The 21,217-nt window shown below is 37.6% G+C and overlaps 1 protein-coding gene across 1 annotated transcript in view; it reads left to right on the top strand.

Moving 5' to 3' along the window:
• Positions 1 to 21,217, top strand: part of LOC145243021 (protocadherin beta-15-like) — an 84,219-nt gene that overhangs the window by 43,955 nt on the left and 19,047 nt on the right. The window contains exon 2 of the mRNA XM_080106135.1: positions 17,915 to 20,316. Within this exon, the coding sequence (XP_079962261.1) occupies positions 17,920 to 20,316 (2,397 nt within the window). The 5' untranslated portion in view covers positions 17,915 to 17,919. The remainder of the gene's footprint in view (positions 1 to 17,914; positions 20,317 to 21,217) is intronic.

The raw sequence follows: 21,217 nt of genomic DNA, 5'->3' as shown, positions 1-21,217 counted from the left end.
AATAGTCAATAGCATGCCCTTTATTCTTAACAACTGCCTGTAACCGTTTTAGATATTTATCAACAAGGTTTTTACAAGCATCAACACTGATTTTTTTACCATTCTTCAATGCAGTAGTTCTCCAAATCCCTCAAATTTCTAGGTTTCCGCTTTTTAACCTCAGTTTTCAATATGTGCCAGAGGTTTTCGATAGGGTTCAGGTCGGGACTCTGGCTAGGCCATTCCAAAATATTAATTTGATTATCCTCAAACCATTTCTTGACTATTTTGGCAGTATGTTTTGGATCATTATCCTGTTGAAGGACCCAGTTTGGTCCTACATGGAGCTTCTCCGCATCCTGTCTAATGTTTTTCTGGAGTATCTCCAAATATTGCTCCTTCTTCATGGTTCCATCTATCTTGACCAAACTACCTGGACCACTAGCCGAAAAGGAGCCCCAAAACATTAGGCTACCACCACCATGTTTCACCGTGGATATGGTGTTCTTTGGGTTGTAAGCTTCTCCTTTCTTCCTCCAAACGTAAGAAGCATCCATATGGCCAAACAATTCAATTTTTGTTTCGTCAGTCCACAAAATACTTGAGAAAACGGACTCTGAAGAATTCACATGGGTCCTAGCAAACTTTAGACGTGCTGCAAGGTGTTTTCCGGTGTGCAATGGAGTCCTTCTTGGTCTTCTTCCTTTCAGACTATTTTCATGCAGAGTCCTTTGCAATGTTTGCCTTGATATTTTTATGCCAGAAGACTCCAGATTTTCTAAAATGTCCTTAGTAGTGGTGGTTGGATTTGCATTAACATTGCTTACAATATTCCTGGTGGCTCTAGCAGACAGTTTCCTTTTCCTTCCTCTACCAATCAAGTTGTTTGTTGTGTGGTGGCTCTGGAATTTTTTGATGATGCTCTGTACTGTTGCTGTAGGGACCTCAAATTTCTTGGAAATTGACTTGTAACCTAAACCATCCTTATGTGAATTCACAATTTTAGTCCTAAGATCATTACTAAGCTCTTTTTTCTTCCCCATTCTAATAATTTTTATTCTTTTATTGGTTTTCAGTTGATATCATTTTAATTTCTGAAAAATGCAAAAAACGAAATGAAATTAATCAAAGGTTGTATAAAAGCATTCAAAATAAGAATCAAACAGGAAACAAACAGTCAGAAACTCGATTAATACTGAAAAAATAAGGGGGTATGATTATTTTTGAACATTGCAGATTTTATAAATAGCTGTATATTTCTTTTATTACAAGTATCCCGAGATTTTAAAATGACGAAAATGATCAGAAGAGGTTTATTAAGAATATGTATCAATATGGACGTAAACAATAAATTCTTACAAAGTTACACCTAATAAACTCAATTTTCAAGGAGGGGTATGAATAATATCGGGCACAAGTGTATATATATATATATATAATGATGGTTGTGTAGTTCCAATGACAGAAAAAAATGTATATTTAAAAGAGTGTAGCCATCAACAATTGTAAGTTTTTCAGGCTTTTATCATTTTTTAATATTTTTATAACGCGTTTCAAGCCTTGTTCAGCTCTCTTCAGATATTTTCATATGAAGGGTTATTTTTTAGGTAATGTCTTTTTGGAAAACATTTTGGCATTACTCTGAAAAACACAATCGGTGTTGTCAGAGATAAAATGTTTTCCAAAAAGACATTAACTAAAAAAAAAAAAACTTTATATAAAAATATATGAAGAGAGTTGAACAAGGCTTGAAACGCGTTATAAAAATATTATAAAATATTAAAAAATGATAAAAGTATGAAAAACCTACAATTGTTGATAGCTACACTCTTTTAAATAAACAAGAACCCAAGTTTTCCCAGGTGGGCAAACTTGAGTCCGTGTACCAGAAAAATATCCAGTAAATAAAACGTTGTTCAGTAAATCGTTATTTTTTTTTTTTTTTGCATTTTTTCCATTTCCATACACCAAACATGGATATTAATATCACTAAAACATCCGCTGGGTCATAAGCTTCATTTCGGTACCTGACTTGCCTGGGTGGATTGCCTGTAGGCTGAGATAAACCGCGTCACACACACACACACACACACACACACACACACATTAGGAAAACTTATAATAAGATTATATATATATATATATGATAAAGTAAACAAATGGATTTTTTCAACGTTGTGTATAATGCTGCGTTTTTGTTGTGTTGATAATACTATAATGAAATGATATGCTTAGGAAATAGAAACGTCACAATATAGTGTGGTTGGTTTAAGCAACATCACTTAAATGCTGCAGAGGCTCAGTCCTTTATGAATCTCATTTCCCTCTTTATACATTTTCTATTTTAACAGATTGGGTCCCTATGATAGCTAGCGAGTAGGTTAGCTAAGTAAATATGCAGTTTGTCGAATTCAGAAATGTTTTCTCCTGTCAAACTCGGGAATTTGGACGGAATTTCAAACGGAACCCTTTATTCATTTCCCAGGAACAGCATTCTCTTATTCCATCTGCCATGATTGGATAGCGGTCCTAAGTAATTCATAATTGTATTTTTTTTGGTCGCTCATAATGAGAATTGAAGCTTAAACCTTCAGGAGAATATCACTTTTTACAATTGATTTTTTTTAGATACTCTAACCACTACTGAGAACAGTAGTTCAAATAATCCAAACTGTATCATGCTCATATGTTTATTGTGTGTGTTAAACGTCTACCCACGCACTTGCACACACACACACACACATCACGCATTGTTACATTAACGATTATTTACTCATAATCACAATGAAATATGTATCTTAAAATACGTTCAAAGACACGCATTCGTGTCTGTATATATGTGTATGCACTGCTATGGCACAACACCATCAAATTAAAAAAAAAAAAAAAACATTTTAAAATGACATAGAAATTTCACAATACAGTGTGGTTGTTTTAAGAAACACCAGCTAACAACGTATCCTTTTAGGTTGCACAGGTTCGATCCTTTATGAATCTCATTTTCCTCTTTGTACATTTCCTATATCCCCATAGAAAAAAAAAGACATTTAAAAGTGGCATAACCTATACAAACGCGCGCGTCAATCAAGAATCAGAAAACGCGAGTATCAACTAAAATACAAGAAAGTCGACGCTGTTTCGTCTAGTGGTTTCTATAGGAATAAGCTTTTTGTCATGAAGAAAGAGTACAAAAGGAGACGTTTGCTGAGTGTTCTTCAAGGTTTTATTTGAAGAGAATTGACTCAGGAGAGAGAGAGAGACTACTGTTTCATTAGTTAATTATTTACTTCTTATCTTAACTTCCTTACTAAACTGAAATGAGTGACGCACACGGACAGAGATTTGAGGTAACATTCCACTTAGATTATTCTACTTTGTTGGTGGTATCTTATTGACACGGTTTCCAGGGAGAAACTGATTTGAATACCTTGTCATCATTCTATTTTGTCTACCATATTTGACCTGCTGCCCTCTCTCTCTAGGAACAATTCTGTTTGCAGATTAAGGTGATCAATACATGCACTAAATGTGACCCTTGTCAAAATTCACATTAGCTAACTTAATTGCTCCTGACGTAGCGCCCCTTTTTGCCTACTTTTAGGGAGCTGGTTTTTACCCCACATTAAAAACGGTCTTGTGCCTAATTTGCTTTGGTGGGGAAGCAAATAACTATATTAAATAAATAGAAAAGAGGTTTGCCTTTTTTCTGTTGTTCTTGGCCCGAAGGCCAAGATTAAAGTGTAGTATCTGTTCCCGCAAATACTGCAAGCAAAGACCATATGTGGGGGCAACTCCACATATAAGACCTTGGTCAATGTAGGAGCAACCCTTCATACCAATTGTCACTATCCAGCTCCCCTACTCCCCGGGAAGTTAGTCCCTATTTCTCCTTCACTCCTCACATAAAAAATCGGCCTTGTGCCTAATTTGCTCAGTGGGGGAGCAAATAAATACCTGTCCTTTGTTCTGTTGTTCTTGGCCTTCGGGCCGGGATCAAAGTGGAGAGGTGAAGTAGACTTCTTATCTTGTCCCACGTTCACTTGGCTAGGCCAGACGGACCATAAACTACTAGTTATGGTCCGGCTGAATCTAGGAAATAGGCCTAAGTTAGTGACTCACTGGAAGTTAAACACCTCCCTTCTGGAGATACAAGACTTCCAAGAGAAGCTAATAGAATTAATTCAAAAAGCACTAGTAGGGGTGGTTACCGAGAGTAAGTCGTTGGTAGGTCTAAAAGTCAAAATTAGAACCTTCTCCGTCAAGTATGCCCAGCGCCTCGCACTAGATAAGGCCAAAATGAAGAAGAAGCTAGAGCAGAAACTAGCCCGGGCTATGGGGGAGGGTAATAGGGTTAGTCAGGAACTAGCTAAGCAGGGCCTTCTGCATGAGAATAGCGAGCATTATGAAGATCAAGTAGTCAGAGCTAGGCTTAGAAAGGTAGGCAATGAAGCAGTCAACTCCAACACTGATGCGCGTCGTGAAATTTCTAGGCGTAGCTTGGACAAATACATCGCAAAAGTAAGACATCCTGATGGACGCACTCTGGAATCGATTCAGGAGATTTATGAGGGGTTTCGAAAACATTTTGGGGAGCGTTTTGCTCAGCAGCCCGATCTTCCAGTCCTTGAGTTTAGCGACTATTTGGCTGACTCTCCCCGCCTCGAGGCAGCTAGTTGCGAGGGCCGGGTGACGGAGCGGGAGGTTTTTACTGTGCTGAAGCAGATCAGCTGTGACAGATCGCCGGGACTCGATGGTCTGCTATACGAACTGTATTTGAGCCTGTCGCCCATGTTTCTGCCTCTTCTGACGGATGTGTTCAACCATTGGTTTGCTCAGGGATCCATCCCGGGCCAAGTCACCAAGGGAGTGATCACATTGCTGAGGAAAAGTGACGGGCATGGTGGGGAAGAGTTAGATGATTACAGGCCCATAACTCTGCTAAACACAGAGTTGAAGATTTTGGTCAAGGTCCTGTCGAATCGGCTGCAGGTTGTTATTGGTGAGTTAGTTGAACCGGAACAGAACTACGCTGTGAAGGGGAGATCGATTCAGAACAACTTGCACCTGATCCACACAATCCTAGAGGGAAGGATAGATGACAAGGTATCTGCGTTCGTCAATGATGTCACGGTCTTTGTGTCGTGCTTCAGAGACATCGAGATCGTGTCGGAGGTGCTCGCTCAGTATGAAAGAATTACAGTGACCAAGATAAACCGCAGCAAGTCAGTAGGACTGCAGTTGGGCGCCTGGAGTGGCAATGCCAACCTCCCCGCACTCTTCAGCTGGACGGATGGCCCGGTTCAGATCCTCGGCATGTGGTTCAGACCAGGTCTCCAGCTTGACAAAAATTGGTTGGAGGTACGGTCAAAAATTGAGGTTGCAGTCAATTCGTGGCTCTCTAGGAAACTTTCCTTTACCGACTTGCCGTACTTCCCCTGCCTGCACAACACCAAACAAACTCTTGTCAAACTCTTGTCCTTCCTTTCTTTGGGACAGAGGAAGACACTGGGTGAGCATACAGATCTGTATTCAACGTCCGTGTGAGGGAGGCTTAGGAATGCTGGACTTGAAGTGTCATTGAGACGCTGAGAGGCTGGCCTTTCTGAGCCACTATATGCAAGATGACCAACCATGGCACCCCGTGGTTACTGCTGCCTTCCCCGACCTCGCTCTCGACCCTTCTATCGAGAGCCATCGCAGGCCGCTGGGAGAATCTGCCTACATGAAAGAGTGCCAAGCTGTGCTAAAACGACTACCAAGGTCCAGCGACCTTGTGACTGCTACCCGTAGGGAACTCCACAGGGATCTAGTGAAGGGGGCCACCGACGACCCACTATGCGCGCGTTTGGGTTGGCAGCAGAGTGAGATCCACTCCGCGTGGAGCTGGGCGCCAGTTTCGAGTCATCTGAACAATTCGGAGTTCTCTCTGACCTGGCGATTGGCCTGAAATGCACTTCCACTCAACAACATACAATGCAGTTCCGGGTTTTTGGAGTCGCCTGATTGTCCCCATTATGGGACAATGGCCATAGAAATGACTGATCACGCTTTCTTTGATTGCCGCAAACTCCGCCGGTACTGGTCGTATGTCAGCGAGGTGATGGCTCGCATCGATTCTGAGCATCCTTGCCCAATTACCGTATCCAATGTCGTGGACAACATGAGGCCACCGTGGGACCGGGAACGACAAATGGTCTACGTTATGATCCTGGCCGTGGCAAGAATGGTGATTTGGAAATCACGTCTGCAAGGTTGCCGGGCGGATGTTGTCTTTTTCTGATCAGGATCTGATCGCTTTCTTTAAACACCAACTACGGGTGAAGATCAGATGTGATAGAAGAAGGCTGCATCGTGCGGCATTTGACAGAAGATGGATACATGTAGCAAGTCTGTGTGTATGAAGAGGAGCCAAATTTGAATATGTGTTCCCCGCCTAGTTCCATAAAGTAAAATTTAGACAAGTAGCCTCAGCTAGCTGAGTGTGTGTTCCATCTCTCCCCAATTAGGACGCCTCCAAGATCCCCACCTCCTCCTTCTTGCAATTTTTGTTTTCACCCCCTCCTCTAAATTTCACCCATCTTGGAGAGAAATAAATACAAACTAACCCCCATTCCTTACCCACAAAATTTTCTTTTCTCCATTCACCCCCATCTAAAGGGCATCCCCACTTAGAGACTGACCCACAGAAGCGAGGTTCCTTTTACAAACCTAGTGGAACGGGCAGTCTATCAACTAGACAGGGTTGGGAGGGTCCTACTAATCACCTTCCCCTCCTCCCCGCCCTCGACACAAATGAATTATTGTACCATTTTTATTGTTATCTTTTTTTTGTTGTTTTTACACGTCAATAAAAAATGTTTTAAAAATTGGGAGTTAAGTAGGACGTCCCCCAGTATGAAAGGGCAAATGCGGTATTATGGTGAAAGAAGATACTAGCTGGGAGAAACTTTTGATTTTGTTTAGTTCTGGAGTGACAAGGATGACCAACGACCCCCACAATTCCCCCTTTTGGAGATGGCCATGTGCCTAAGTTTCTTATTCATTATTGATTTTCAATGTATTTTTAACATGAATAAACGATTTAATATCTTAAAGTGTAGTATCTGTTCTGCAGATGCTGCACTTAAGATAATTTGTACCAGTCAATGGAGGGGAAACCCTCTATACTGGGACAATTATTATTTTTGGTAACCAGAGTGCCCCCTTTTTGCCTACTTTTAGGGGAGCTGGTTTTTACCCCACATTAAAAACGGCCTTGTGCCTAATTTGCTTTGGTGGGGAAGCAAATAAATACATTAAATAAATAGAAAAAAGGCTTGCTTTTTTTTCTGTTGTTCTTGGCCTTTGGGCCAGGATCAAAGTGTGGTATCTGTTCTGATGCTTCACTTAATTAGTTAATTGGTCAATGTAGGGGATACCCTTCATACTGAGACAATTACTATTTTTTCGGATACTGCCAGAGTGCCCCCGTTTAAGGGGAGCTGCCCCCCCCCATTAAAACGGCCTTATGTCACATTTTCTTTCGAGGGGAAGCAAATAAATACCTAAATAAATAGAAAAAAGGGCTTTTAATATGAATAGCAAATAAATACCTAAATAAATAGAAAAAAGGGCTTTTAATATGAATAGCAAATAAATACCTAAATAAATAGAAAAAAGGGCTTTTAATATGAATAGCAAATAAATACCTAAATAAATAGAAAAAATGGCTTTTAATATGAATAGCAAATAAATACCTAAATAAATAGAAAAAAGGGCTTTTAATATGAATAGCAAATAAATACCTAAATAAATAGAAAAAAGGGCTTTTAATATGAATAGCAAATAAATACCTAAATACTCCAGCATCGACTATCTTCACCTAAAGATAACCACTGACACACCTTCGACAGTCCAAAGTACTTTCCATCTTTCCTTTCTTGGACACTGTCCAACTTTCTTCCACCAGCATCAAAGAGTGTAGTCAACTTAAACCCTTTCATTGCTGTTGTAAAAAGAATTTCAGACTACAAGTAGCCTCGTTGTAGCCAGATGGCTGCATATTGTGAAAGAAAACCGAGTAAGTACAGTGTATTTACACAATTTTTATTTACATGAAAGAAACAACAGTGGAAACAACAACAGCAAGGAAGTGTTCAACACGAAAGTATTTGAAATAGGATTTCTTTATACACCACATTCCTCATCTTTTTACAGTCACTTTTTTTCAGAGCGAAGATCAGACCGTGTGGGTTTCTTACCCGCGATGCCGCTACATACAGTTGACCATGGATGAAAATCGGTTCTTCCAGCCATACACTTACCTTGCTCAGCGTCTGGCCTTGATTTTATTGATTGTCATGGCGAAGGCAGGCCTCACCGGGAATTGGCGATGATTCCATGCGACAAACCTCCTCCCCCGCAGAAAGTTCTGTCAGACACATATAGACACAGATATATAGATATATAGGTATATAGATATATAGATATTCAGATATTTAGATATAGGGATTGAGAACACACTAAAAATGTGACTTTTTTGCATTTTTGCATTTTTTTTGCATTTTTTTTGCATTTCCATATGCCAAACATGGATATAAAATCGCTAAAACATCCACTGGGTCATAAGCTTCATTTCGGTACCTTACTTGCCTGGGTGAATTGCCTGTAGGCCGAGATAAACTGCGCCACACACACACACACACACACACACACACACACACACACACGCACACACACACACGCACGCACACAGTAGGAAAATGTATATATAGATGATACTAATATAAATCCATCACATTTCTACAAATACACTTGCCTGATAGACTCTTTACTTGGTCGGCAGTGGTAACATGGTCTGGTTCCTGGCCTGGATCATCTTTGGGTAGGGTCAAGAACCACACCGATATTTAATATTACATAGAAAAATGCGAGCATGAAAAGTAATATGGTTAAGATAGAACCTAGAAAAGTAAAAAGACTAGTTGTTAAAACTAGAAAAGAAAAAGACAAGATATTCTAGCAAAAAATATAATAAATTTATAACTTAAAATATTGCAACATTAAGAATTGACTATATAATGTTAAATTTTATTTTTTTTAAAAAGCAGTGGTAGGACTAAATGTTTAGGGGGAACTTAACGCAATAAAAGTTTCAAATTTTTAAGTATTATTTAACCACAGGTTAGAGTACCATTCTGTTAAGAAAAATGATAGAGAGATGTGTTACATTATTCGAACAAGCATTCAAAAAAGAGACAAACAATGAACTAGTTACACCGTCCCCATCAAAATTAGCTTCATACCTATCTTATTTTATATCAGGCGATCACAAAAAATACTCGCTTATATATAATAGTAGCAGGAAAACCCAACGTTGCCCAGGAATGTATGAGGATCAAACAATGTTCACCCTCCTATATTTTATTGTCATCAAAATCGGTAAAATCACACATTTTCAATCCTTCCCATAGTTGCTTAGTCTACAATACATTGTAGTCGACATTGCACTGTAGAGAACCTACTGTTGATTTTATAAAATTATATTTATATAATGACTTGAATTAAAGTTTAAAATGCAAATATCAAGTATCATGGTTCAATTGTGCTCCAAACGGAAACATTCATTTCGAACACGCCCCTGTCATATCAAAGAACCTACTGTAGATTTTATATGCTGGGCCTTTCTACTCGTGCAGTAGTAAAACTTGTCAAATGCACTTGTGATCTGAGGATGTATAAAAATGTTCACTTTGATCAAAATCGAACCATTCTTTCTTTATTAGGATTTCTTCGATTATTGATTTTATGTAGTAGAGCTAACATGTATTCAATGTAGCCGCTTTCAGCGTCAATCACCACCTTGATACAAGTTTGGAACTGGGAGCACATCTTTTCCACAAGTGTAAACAGGAGCTCGGTGAATACTTGGCGGATGACAGCGATCAGGCTGGCTTTGGTGTTGTCAGAGGTCATGTTGGTGATGTTCTTGACGTATGACAAAATGAAGTAATCCAGCGGGTTCAGGTCGGGGGAGGAGGGAAGTGTCAGTGAGAAAAGGTATATAAAGACATAGCACTCCTTCTTGGACTTGTGGGCCAGCGCCGAGTGCTGCTGCCACACCCAAAGTCTGCCAGTGGCCACCTGATTGCACCAGCGGATCACCACACTCTTCAGCTCATCCGGGTACACTTTGGTGTTGACTGTCAAGCCGATTTTGAAGATGTGAGGTGGCATGATGCGGTCCTCACTTGAAACCACACCAAAGATCATAACCGTGGCCAGAAACTTTGTTTTCATCATCCTGGGCTCGTTCCTGTTATTCGTGGCAATCCAGTGATGCATTTTGAGGGTGCTGGCAATGGTCCTGTTGTCATAACTTGGGTCGATAGAGAGCGTGAGTTGTACAGTGGTGCGTCTCTGATCTCACTTGTTGAACATTGTGTCACTTTCAGACATGATAGAAGGCTCCTATCAGTATTGTAATTTGTACACAACTGGCCAACTAGTAGATGGTTTGCAAGAAAAAAGAAAACCGGTTTTCATTAAACGGAAATGGAATCATGTCGTCTTTTTTAAGGTGACAATTTTATCGTTCCACCCTGTATAAAAGTGGTTCAAGTATATATATATATATATATATATATATATATATATATATATATATATATACATATACTTACGATTACAAAAATATATACATATATAAGATTTTGTTTTGGTTTTAGCGATATGTTTTGAATGAATTCAATTATTTACGAAAGTGCATTTTTACCTAAATGCGAGTTGGGAATAATTTTCCCTTTTAACCAATTTGGTACCCCCCACATGGGGAGCAGTATATATATTATTTTTAAAATGTAATTATCCACTGACACGTGTTTCGTCGTCTACGACTCATCAGAGTGGCTGTATCTAGCGAGATTCGAAATCGGGACCCAACGGTAATGAGCCTAAACCCCTTACCCCATCTCGCCGACTGTCTGGATATATCGCGATTTACTTAGATGTTGTTTTGTTTTGGTTTTAGCGATATGTTTTGAATAAATTCAATTATTTACGAAAGTGCATTTTTACCTAAATGCGAGTTGGGAATAATTTTCCCTTTTAACCAATTTGGTACCCCCACATGGGGAGCAGCCAAAACAAAACAAAGAATTGTCTCTATAATAATAAATACGTAATCTGCATGAATTATACTTTCACATTTAAGCGTATTTTACGACCGGGCAACGCCGGGCAACCTGCTCGTATATATATATATATATATATATATATATATATATATATATATATATATATATATATATATATATAGCAACATGAATATAGTAGGAAAAAAGAAAGAATATAAGACAGAACATTGTAATAAATATTCAGATGAGGCTTGTATGAATTCTTACACGCACTTAAAATATTCAGATGCTCTTCAGTAACTAAGAATATTTCTTAATTAGTTTCTAATACTCACAGTTCCAATATCAAGCATATGGCGATGACTAAGTGGTTAACGATACGGACTGACAACCTAGGTGTGCCAAGTTCGAATCCAGTTCGTTCCACAGAAACACTTTCATTTGAGAATCTTGGCAACCTTCATGTGGCACCTCAGATGAGTATCTAATGTCTTTCTAGAAAATAATTCTAACAAGAAAGATATCTGGGAAACGAATACCAACAATAATGATTTGAGTTATTCGAAATAAACAACAACAACAATAACAACAGGGAGGTGATGGTAGCTCAGTGGTTAATGACACGGACTGACATCCTTCACATCGTCTATCCCGTCAGTACCCAATATTCTTCTAGAAAGAGTTCTTAATAGTAAGATATCGGGAGGTGGTAATAAAAAAAAGCGTATTTCGACTTAAAACGTGAACTTTCACGGAATTGGACCCTAATAAAAATAATTATTGATGAAAACCATTATTAAAAGACGTGATCTCTCTCTCTCTCTCTCTCTCTCTCTCTCTCTCTCTCTCTCTCGATCTCTCTCCCTCTCTATGTCGCTCTCTCTCTCTCTCTTCCTGTTTTCCTCTCTCCCTTTCTCTTTTCCCATTTTCTTTTTCTCTCTCTTTTCCTCTCTCCCTCTTTCTCGTCTCTCTCTTTACCTTTCTCTCTTTCACTCTCTCTCCCCCTCTCTTTCTCTTCCTTTCTCTCTCTCTCTTTTCCTTTCTCTCTCCTTCCTCTCCCTCTCTCTCTCTCTCTTTTCCTCTCTCTCTCCCTCCCTCTCTTTCGCTCCTTCCTTCTCCTCTTTTCATTCCAACGAAATTCAACAAGGGTGTGTCAGAAAAGTCATCATAGATTCACTATTTGTTAAAATCCATGAGAAATGCTTCACTATTTTTTTTTTTGTTTTGTTTTTTTTTTTTTGTATACGAACACACACCCACGTGCACGAAGGAAATACCAACCCCACAAAAAATTATTCTTAAATGTTTAAGGCTTTAATGTTTCTGCATTCTTTAGATGATGATGACTAATTTGTATTATTTACATTATTCCGATTACTGTTCTCATCTTTAGTGTTATTTTTCACAACGTTTCGGTCGATGTAACCTCCGACCTTTTCAGGTGTAGTTTGTCGAACTCAGGAGTCTTTCTGTTGAACTGAGGAATCTGTACAAAATTTCGAATGCAGCCCTTTATTTAATCCATGGGGGTAGTATGCTCTCGTTCCGTCAGCCATGATGAGATAAAAACTCTTTTGTTCTTACATTCCATGAACAATGCTTCTGACAAAGGGAGAAGAATTACTGTTAGTCGGAATCTATTCATATAACACTTACCATAGTTTTTAACCTTGAAGTAATATTGCGTTTTAACTCCTTATATCAAGTAGCTTCATGCATTGTCTGGAGTGATTTACATTTATAAAAATAATTCTTAAATTTATTCTTAGTATCCCTGTTACGGTTTTTGTGTCCTAGTCTTGGGGTAACGGAACACTGCAAACATATTAATTTAAAAAAGAGAGTGAAAAGAAAAACATAATTTGAAAAAAGGAATTTTATTACAAAAAGAAAATAAAAACAAAATAGAAAGGAAACGAATTACTAATAAGCTTTTTACAATTGTAACAGTACAAAGGGGAATAACTCTGTTTTCTAGTTATTTCCCTTTTGATTGAAGTAATTGTTTTTGTATAATAATTTTTGTTTCTATATTTTAGATATAAATATATAAATGCATTTGGTCCAATATAATTCAGAAAAATCTATATTTTGATGAAAGAGATTTTTTCTCTGTATCTTGTTGTCCAGTTCATCAGTTATTTAACGACTCGAATTTTGCTTGTGATTTCTTCGGTCGGAGTCATAAGGTCTGGTCACCTATGAGCGCGCCCCAGTGTTGTATTATAACTGACTATAAATAGCAATCATCCGCTATTTATAGTTGTTACTAGAGAATGAGAAAACAGAAAAGAATTCTTTTCTGTTTTCTCTTTTGAAAATCTCCAGAGACGCTAAAAAAAAACGTTTACCATTCAAGTTTTTAAGTAATACTTTTTATTTTATTTTATATAACATTTTATTGTTATTTCTTTTTAATTAAGTAATTTAATATATTTTATATCTTACATGATTATATAATATTTTAAGTATTTCTATTTTGTTATAATTATTAATTATATTAATAATTGTTTTTATTATATTTTATTTTAATTAAATGTTATTAGTAGTTTCTTTCCCAGAACTTTCGAATTCCCTTCCGGGTCCCTGCTTCCTCAACTGTACTGACATGCAGAAGTTCAAGTGTAACCGGAAATGACATCTTGCTGCCCAACTCCCTACATAGTACTTCTGTAGCTTATGTCCCTGATAGTAACCCCCTACATCAAAGTGACAATGTGCCTTGTTTGGGGTGAAAATGTAATAAAAATAAAAAATTCTTACCCCAGTTCTACCATTACTGATCGTAACGGTGTTTTCTCATCGCCTATCTAACCCACCCTTACCCTAACCCACCCTTACCCTAACCCACCCTTACCCTAACCCACCCTTACCCTAGAATAAGTGGTGACTCCACAGTAAAAGAAAAATCTCCCTTGAGCAAGATATACTTGCAACTGGGGACCAGTTGTTAATTTATTATTCCCTTTAAACTTCTTCCTTCAGAGGAAGCAGGTTGAAGCTACGCATGGTGAATGCCGTTGCCATTTTCTGCCATCCTGGGGAGGCAAGTAAATAGGCACTAGCGTAGCGACTTCTGAATCCATTTCTAAATATCTTCTTCAAGATTAAGTGAACATATTCAAAAAGAAAATCTGTACAAAAAATATGTTACAATGTTTCGATTCAATGAATATGTTCTGTTCATCCCAAGAAGAGAAGTTAGAAATTTTTTTTTTGTTTTTTTTTTTTTTTACATAGGCATCACCACATTATCAAGGCCAAGAGGCCACTCAAGGATAAGGGTTAAAGAGTGTACAGTAGACATTGGACAATATAGTAATCATTAGTAATGAAAATTTGGTAAATTTGATAACTTATATGGAGCGGCTCATCAAGAACTTATTTACGTTAGACTTGAAGACAACCATATTGTAGTCAGCCGGAAAGCAGGAAAATGGAAGACAATTCCACAGGGTTGCAGTTCTAAGAAAGAAGCTTTGTTCATGGAATCTACGTTTAGGTTTAGGCACAGATAAAGAGTGGGGGGGGGATTATTGATAGTGTTTACAGCTAGACGAGTGTTTCTTGTGAAAGTTTGGCGAGGGGGGACCATAAATTGAAGCTCAGTCGAACACTTTCCATGAAAATAACGATACATCAGAGACAAACTCGCAACATCTCTTCTGTGAGATAGAGGTTGCAAGGAAGAGAAAAGGGCATCTCCTACGAGGCTACGAAGTCTATTTTGAACTCTATCAAGGCAGGCCAAGTCCTTTCTAGCATAAATAAATAAATAAAGGACATATGGGGCAATGTTGTCTACCTCAGCTAGTAGTCATATAACATGATACACACTTGAAATTCATTAATCCATCATAGTGTTCCACGATTCCTCGAACATGTCTGTAAACTTCCTAAGGTAGGAGGCAAGCAGTCAGCAAGAAGAGAGTGCCATAAATCTGCAATTCTGGAAGAAAAAGCCGTGTTAGAATGAGGTATGAAAATAGTTACTTTTCTTTTTCCAGAAATTGTAGAACTGATGATGATGACAGAATTTCCAGACGCTTTTTTCTAGAAATTGTAGAACTGATGATAATGATGACAGAATTTCCAGATGCTTTTTTTCCAGAAATTGTAGAACTGATGATAATGACAGAATTTCCAGACACTTTTTTCCCCCAGAAAGCAAATCATTCAAATTATCGAAAGTAGAAAATGGACACCGTACTTCTTGCTTCCCTTATTTTATCCTTTAGTCGTCACATTCCATGAATGATGTTTCTGACAAAGGGGGAAGAATTACTGTTTTCTGAGTCGGAATAAATGCATATGATATCGCTTACTAGTTTTTGACATTAAAGCTTTTTAAGTAGGGGCCTTAGGTTTACTTTCAGCAACCTCATAATTTTCGCTTCCCTTGTTTTGTCTCTAAATCCTCACATTCCATGAGCGATGTTTATGACAGCGGGGGAAAAATTTCTGTTTTCTGAGTCGGAATCAATGCATATAGCACTTATCATTGGTATTAAGCTAAGTATGTTTATATGGTTGCATATTTATATAAACTTCACCTACAAACTAGTTTTTCCTGCGTTTCTGAATTTTTGAGATGAGGATCTGATTATTTGTATTATTTGGATTTTTCAGACTATTGTTCTCATCTTGAATGTCATTTTCACAACGTTTCGAATTATGTAACCTCTGACCTTCCTTAGGTGAATCTTGTCAAACTCAAAACACTTTCTGTCAAACTCAGGAATCTTTCAAACAGAAGCCTTAGTTTAATCATGCTCTTGTTCCGCCTGCCATGAATGAGTAAAGGTCCTAACTAATTTGCAATTGCATTTTTGAGTATCGCCCGCACTGAGGATTGAACCTTCAACCTCCAGAAGAGTGTAACTTACCAAGTACTTTATCCACTACACCACAGATCCTTGCAAAGATTACATCGACCGAAACGTTGTAAAAATAACACTCAAAATGAGAACAGTAATCCGAAGAATCCAAATGATACAAATAGTTTGTTTTTTTTCTTGTTTTTGCACGTCGGTACGTAGTACAGAATGCATGGTGGGAAAATGCTCGATGTCTGTTTACTTTAATCGCAATAATTCAGCTAAGTTTTCTCGGCACTAATTTATTTCGCGCTTCTATAAAAACTGATCCATATTGGTTTACAGAAATAACAGATTGCACGGAAGACGCATTGCCTTAATCTTTTGCTTTGTATTCATACACTTCGCGAAGAAAAACATAGTTAGCATATTGTCTTACATAAATGACACTCACATAAATGGGCGTTCCCTTAAACAGTTGATTCTTACATCATGCGCATGCGTACCAAATAACATGCATTATTTACACAACGCTATGTAACACCAGACACACAGTGTATATATATATATATATATATATATATATATATATATATATATATATATATATATATATATATATATATATATATATATATATATATATATAATTAAGAAATTGTAGGATATTGTTGCTGATATATAAATAACACGGCCATTTTAACTGTCTCATATTGCGAGGTGCGCCTCCCGATCTTTGAGGCATTGTTAATCCACATTAAAAAACCAACGATTAACCAGACTCAAAACGAAACGGAGGGCACGCTCAAGTGCTTTTGAGTATTTTAATGATTTTAAGCGATTTTAATCGCCTTTTGATCATTTTTTAACCGTCTTTTCATTTCATCTCGCTATTTTCATTTTTCAATTTCATTTTTTATTTTTTACTACTCGCCTGAGGATGACAAATGGAGGTCGAAAATGTTCGCGATTACGGGAAAATTCTTTTTTCACTCGAAAAAAACGTTCGGAAAATGGTCTGACAAAGAGAAAACGAGGATTACAAGAAAAACAAGCAAGAGTTATCTGTGCTATTTAATGAAACGTGCATAAAAGAAAAACTGCTGCCTAAATATAATAATATATATATATATATGTATATATATATATATATATATATATATTGTCCTTTTAGTTATATAAAAATATAAAAAATAAAAGCAGTTATGTATTGAATTACAGGAACAACAGATTGAACAAAATAATAATACCACTAATCTGTTAGCTTGAATTTTTACAATTTTAACATATTTTTATGGAAATCGCTCCACACAAGGCGTGAAGCCACTTCATGTAACGAGCTAGCAAGAACGAAAAATGATTATCACAAAGACAAAAGATGCCTATTAGCAGGAGTCTTGAAAAGACTAAGGTTTCAGGTAGGAGGAAAACAGTCAGCAAGAAGAGAGTGTCATAAATCTGCAATTCTGGAACAGAAAGCTGTATTAGAATGAGGTATGAAAGTTACTTTTATTTTTCCAGAAATTGTAGGACTGATGATGACAGAATTTCCAAACACTTTTTTTCACCCAGAAATTGTAGGATATTGTGCTGATGATGACAGATTTTAAAGACACTTTTTTGTTCAGAAATTGCAGGTACTTTTGCTAATGACAGAATTTCCAGACACTTTTTCCCCCAAAAATTATTGGATATTGTCCTGATGATAACAGAATTTAAAGACACTTTTTTCCAGAAATTGTAGGATATTGCTGCTGATGATGATAGAATTTCCAGACACTTTTCTTTTTCCAGAAATTGTAGGATATTGTTGCTGATGATGACAGAATTTCTAACTGCTTTTCGTTTTTCCTCTATTCATTCTCTTTTCGTGTATTTACTAAAATGTTGCTAATTTAAATATGCAGATGCATTATTTATTACTTGATAGCAAAACCTTATCATATCAATATCTCATCTTTGTAAATGAATAAAATATTTTTTCTTTCTTTTCCATCTCTGCAGGCATCATGTTAACATCTCGACTTGTGATTCTTCTCACCTTCTCTACTGTTTGGTGCTCTGACTTAATTTACTACATTAAAGAAGAGAAAAGTCCCGGCACTCTAGTTGGCGACATTGCTCTGGATGCCCATTTGAAGGGGTATCCGTCCCCGGTAACGGCTCCTGACATAGAATTTAACCTCGAACAACAGAGTTCAGCTAATGGTTCAGAGTTTTTCACACTATCATCGATTAATAAAAAGCTTTACACAACAAAGACAATCGATGCAGAATCTTCTTGCATACGGAATTTGGAATGTTACTTTATTGTAAATTTGGAGGTCCTGAGGACGGGATCCCTGACGCAGACTCTTACAATCAAGATAATCATTGAGGATGAAAATGATAACGGACCACACTTTCCAGATGATTCTTTTGATCTCCAGTTTTCGGAAAAGGATAGCATAGGAACACAGCGGCCGATCCCTTATGCCACCGACAGGGATGTCAGCATAGCTAACTCACAGATAACCTACAAGCTAAACAAAAGTGCAGGTGATCCGTTTACTTTATCTACTTCTTACTTAGAGGACGGTAAGTCAGAGCATAACATCTACTTAGGCGAGCAGCTCGATCGAGAGTCAAAGGCGTCTTACAAAATACAAGTCATCGCTGAAGATCAGGGAAACCCTCCGAAACAAAGTGCGATGGACATTTATATCACTGTTACAGACTGGAATGACAATTTGCCGGAGTTTTCTCAAAAGATCTACAACGTTACAATCAGCCACAACGAGAACAGGAACGTGCCAATTACCGTCGTCACGGCAACTGATCTAGACAAGGGCAAAAGTGGGAAGATAACATACCGCATCAGTTCGCAGACCTCTAAGACAGCTAAGTCTCTTTTCAGAATTAATCGGGAAACCGGAGAGATATTCTTACAAAAAGAGCTGGATCTCAGCCAGAGCGGGTTATACGAGCTTTTCGTGTCAGCCACGGATGGCGGACGTTTACGTCATACGGATATGAGCGTTGTCAATGTGAACGTCGTCGGTCGTATCAATACTGCACCGAGGATAGAAGTAAACTTTATCTCTGGGTCTACAGAGAAGATGGCTGTCATCTCAGAGGCAGCTGAGATTGGAAGCTTCATCGCCTATGTCAAAGTAATGGATGATGACCCCGATGAAAATGGAAAAGTTATATGTGACCTTAGGCACAGCCACTTCCAACTGCAGAACATGGGCGTAAATAAGTACAAAGTAACAGTGAGAAACCTGATCGACAGAGAGACACGTAACCATTACGAAATCACAATCATCTGCCAGGATAAAGGTTCCCCGCCTCTACATGCAGAGCAGAAACTCTTAATCAGTATTTCTGATGTTAATGATGTCCGTCCGACTTTCTCTAAGAAAACTTACACATTCCAACTCTATGAAAACCAAAAACCGCAAATCCCAATTGGCTTCATCAATGCAACCGACCCTGATCTTGGGCCAGGGGGTGACGTCTCTTTCTCGTTGCTAAAAACCACAAAAGCTTTTCTCCCATTCAGGATCGGAAGCGGCGCCATTATTATAGCTACCCGTATCCTGGATCGAGAATCGAAAGACTTTTATAGGTTTAAGGTTTTTGCGCAAGACAATGGCAAACCGTCGCTTAATAATACGGCTACAGTTCTCGTCAAAGTGCTCGATAAAAACGACAATGCTCCGAAATTTACGTTTCCAGATACCAATCCATTCCATCTGGATGTCTTTTGCAAAGATGGTCAGCGGAACATTACGACGCTGAGTGCCATTGATAGGGACACTAAAGAAAACAGCCGCCTGATTTTTAAAATAGCGAATGGAAATTACCAAAGTGTTTTTAGCCTCGATCGTTATTCTGGTCGATTATATTTTTCACAAACACCTTCGGCTAACGATAGCAGAACATATAAGTTAATCCTCCTTGTCAAAGACAGCGGAACACCAAGTTTATCATCAACAACAAACCTTACTCTAACCGTAGTCGTTGATGGCGCAGATACAAGACCATTGACTGCTGTTAAAATCACTAAGGATTTCTCTTTAGCAAAGAACGCGATAATGGTCACTGCACTTCTTGCAACAGTGGGGTCACTCTCCTTCGCCATTCTTATCTTGATATTAGTCCTCAAAATGCACCATCTTAAGGCGCTTTGTTTCCACAGAGGCAGCACGTTATCAAGGAGAAGTGAAACAGGCGGGAAGTCTTTGGGCGAGTCAAAGAAAATGGCTGCCTCTTGGACAGATATTTCATCAGGAACAAAACTGAATCCCTGCATCAGCGAGGAGACGTTACCGCATAAAAGTGAAGATGAAACCGAAACTGATGAAAAAAAGGGAAACTTCACCTCGGAGGAAAATCTACATACATCTGAATACGATGACCCGGTAAGTAAACATTTTAATAAATTACATTCAAAACTCATATATATATATATATATATATATATATATATATATATATATATATATATATATATATATATATATATTTCCACAGCAGACACACACACACATACATACACACACACACACACATATATATATAAATATATATAATATATATATTATATATATGTATTATATATATATATATATATATATATATATATATATATATATATATATATATATACTTTCAATTTGTCTTTACATAAGTAGTAATGTGTTGCTACACAGTCATGAGCATGTTTCGGTCTTCTAGTATTTAGTAACTAGATGCCTGTTTAGCGGAATTCTTAATGAATCCATTCATTAAGAGATTCATTAAGAATTCCGCTCTTGAATATAAGCATTGTTTCCTGAAGAGGTCTCTAGTTACTAGAAGACCGAAACATCCTCATGACTGTGTAGCAACACATTACTGCTTATGCAAAGACAAATTGAAATTGTAACTTGCTGTACCCCGGTATTGAGCACTTTTGTATTAACCTCGTTATATTTCACTGGTTACCCTACCTTTGAAAAATAGCAACCTCAAATTATGTGTGCGTGTGTGTGTGTGTGTGTAAATACACACGCACGCACACACACATGCACACACACAAACAAACGCACACACAGACAAACACAGACGATGTTTTAAAATGAAGAAAAAGTTTTGCTTAAGATTTTTTTTCTTTGGGCCAGTTGCTCCCATCGCAGCTGATATAATCATCGTGGGAAGTGGAGGTGGGGTGGGCAAATAAATAGGAAGTAATTATGAATTAAAGTGAACACTTTATTATGATTGCTAGATTATTTATGAATGTAATTATTACAGAAAAGAATTGCTTTAAAATTATAATTA

This window comes from Euprymna scolopes, chromosome 21 (genome assembly GCF_053919585.1).
Source record: "Euprymna scolopes isolate OS-2025 chromosome 21, ASM5391958v1, whole genome shotgun sequence".
In the NCBI taxonomy this organism is placed as follows: Eukaryota; Metazoa; Mollusca; class Cephalopoda; order Sepiida; family Sepiolidae; genus Euprymna; species Euprymna scolopes.
Note: the sequence above shows the minus strand (reverse complement) of the source record. Positions and strands in the feature narration are given on the sequence as shown.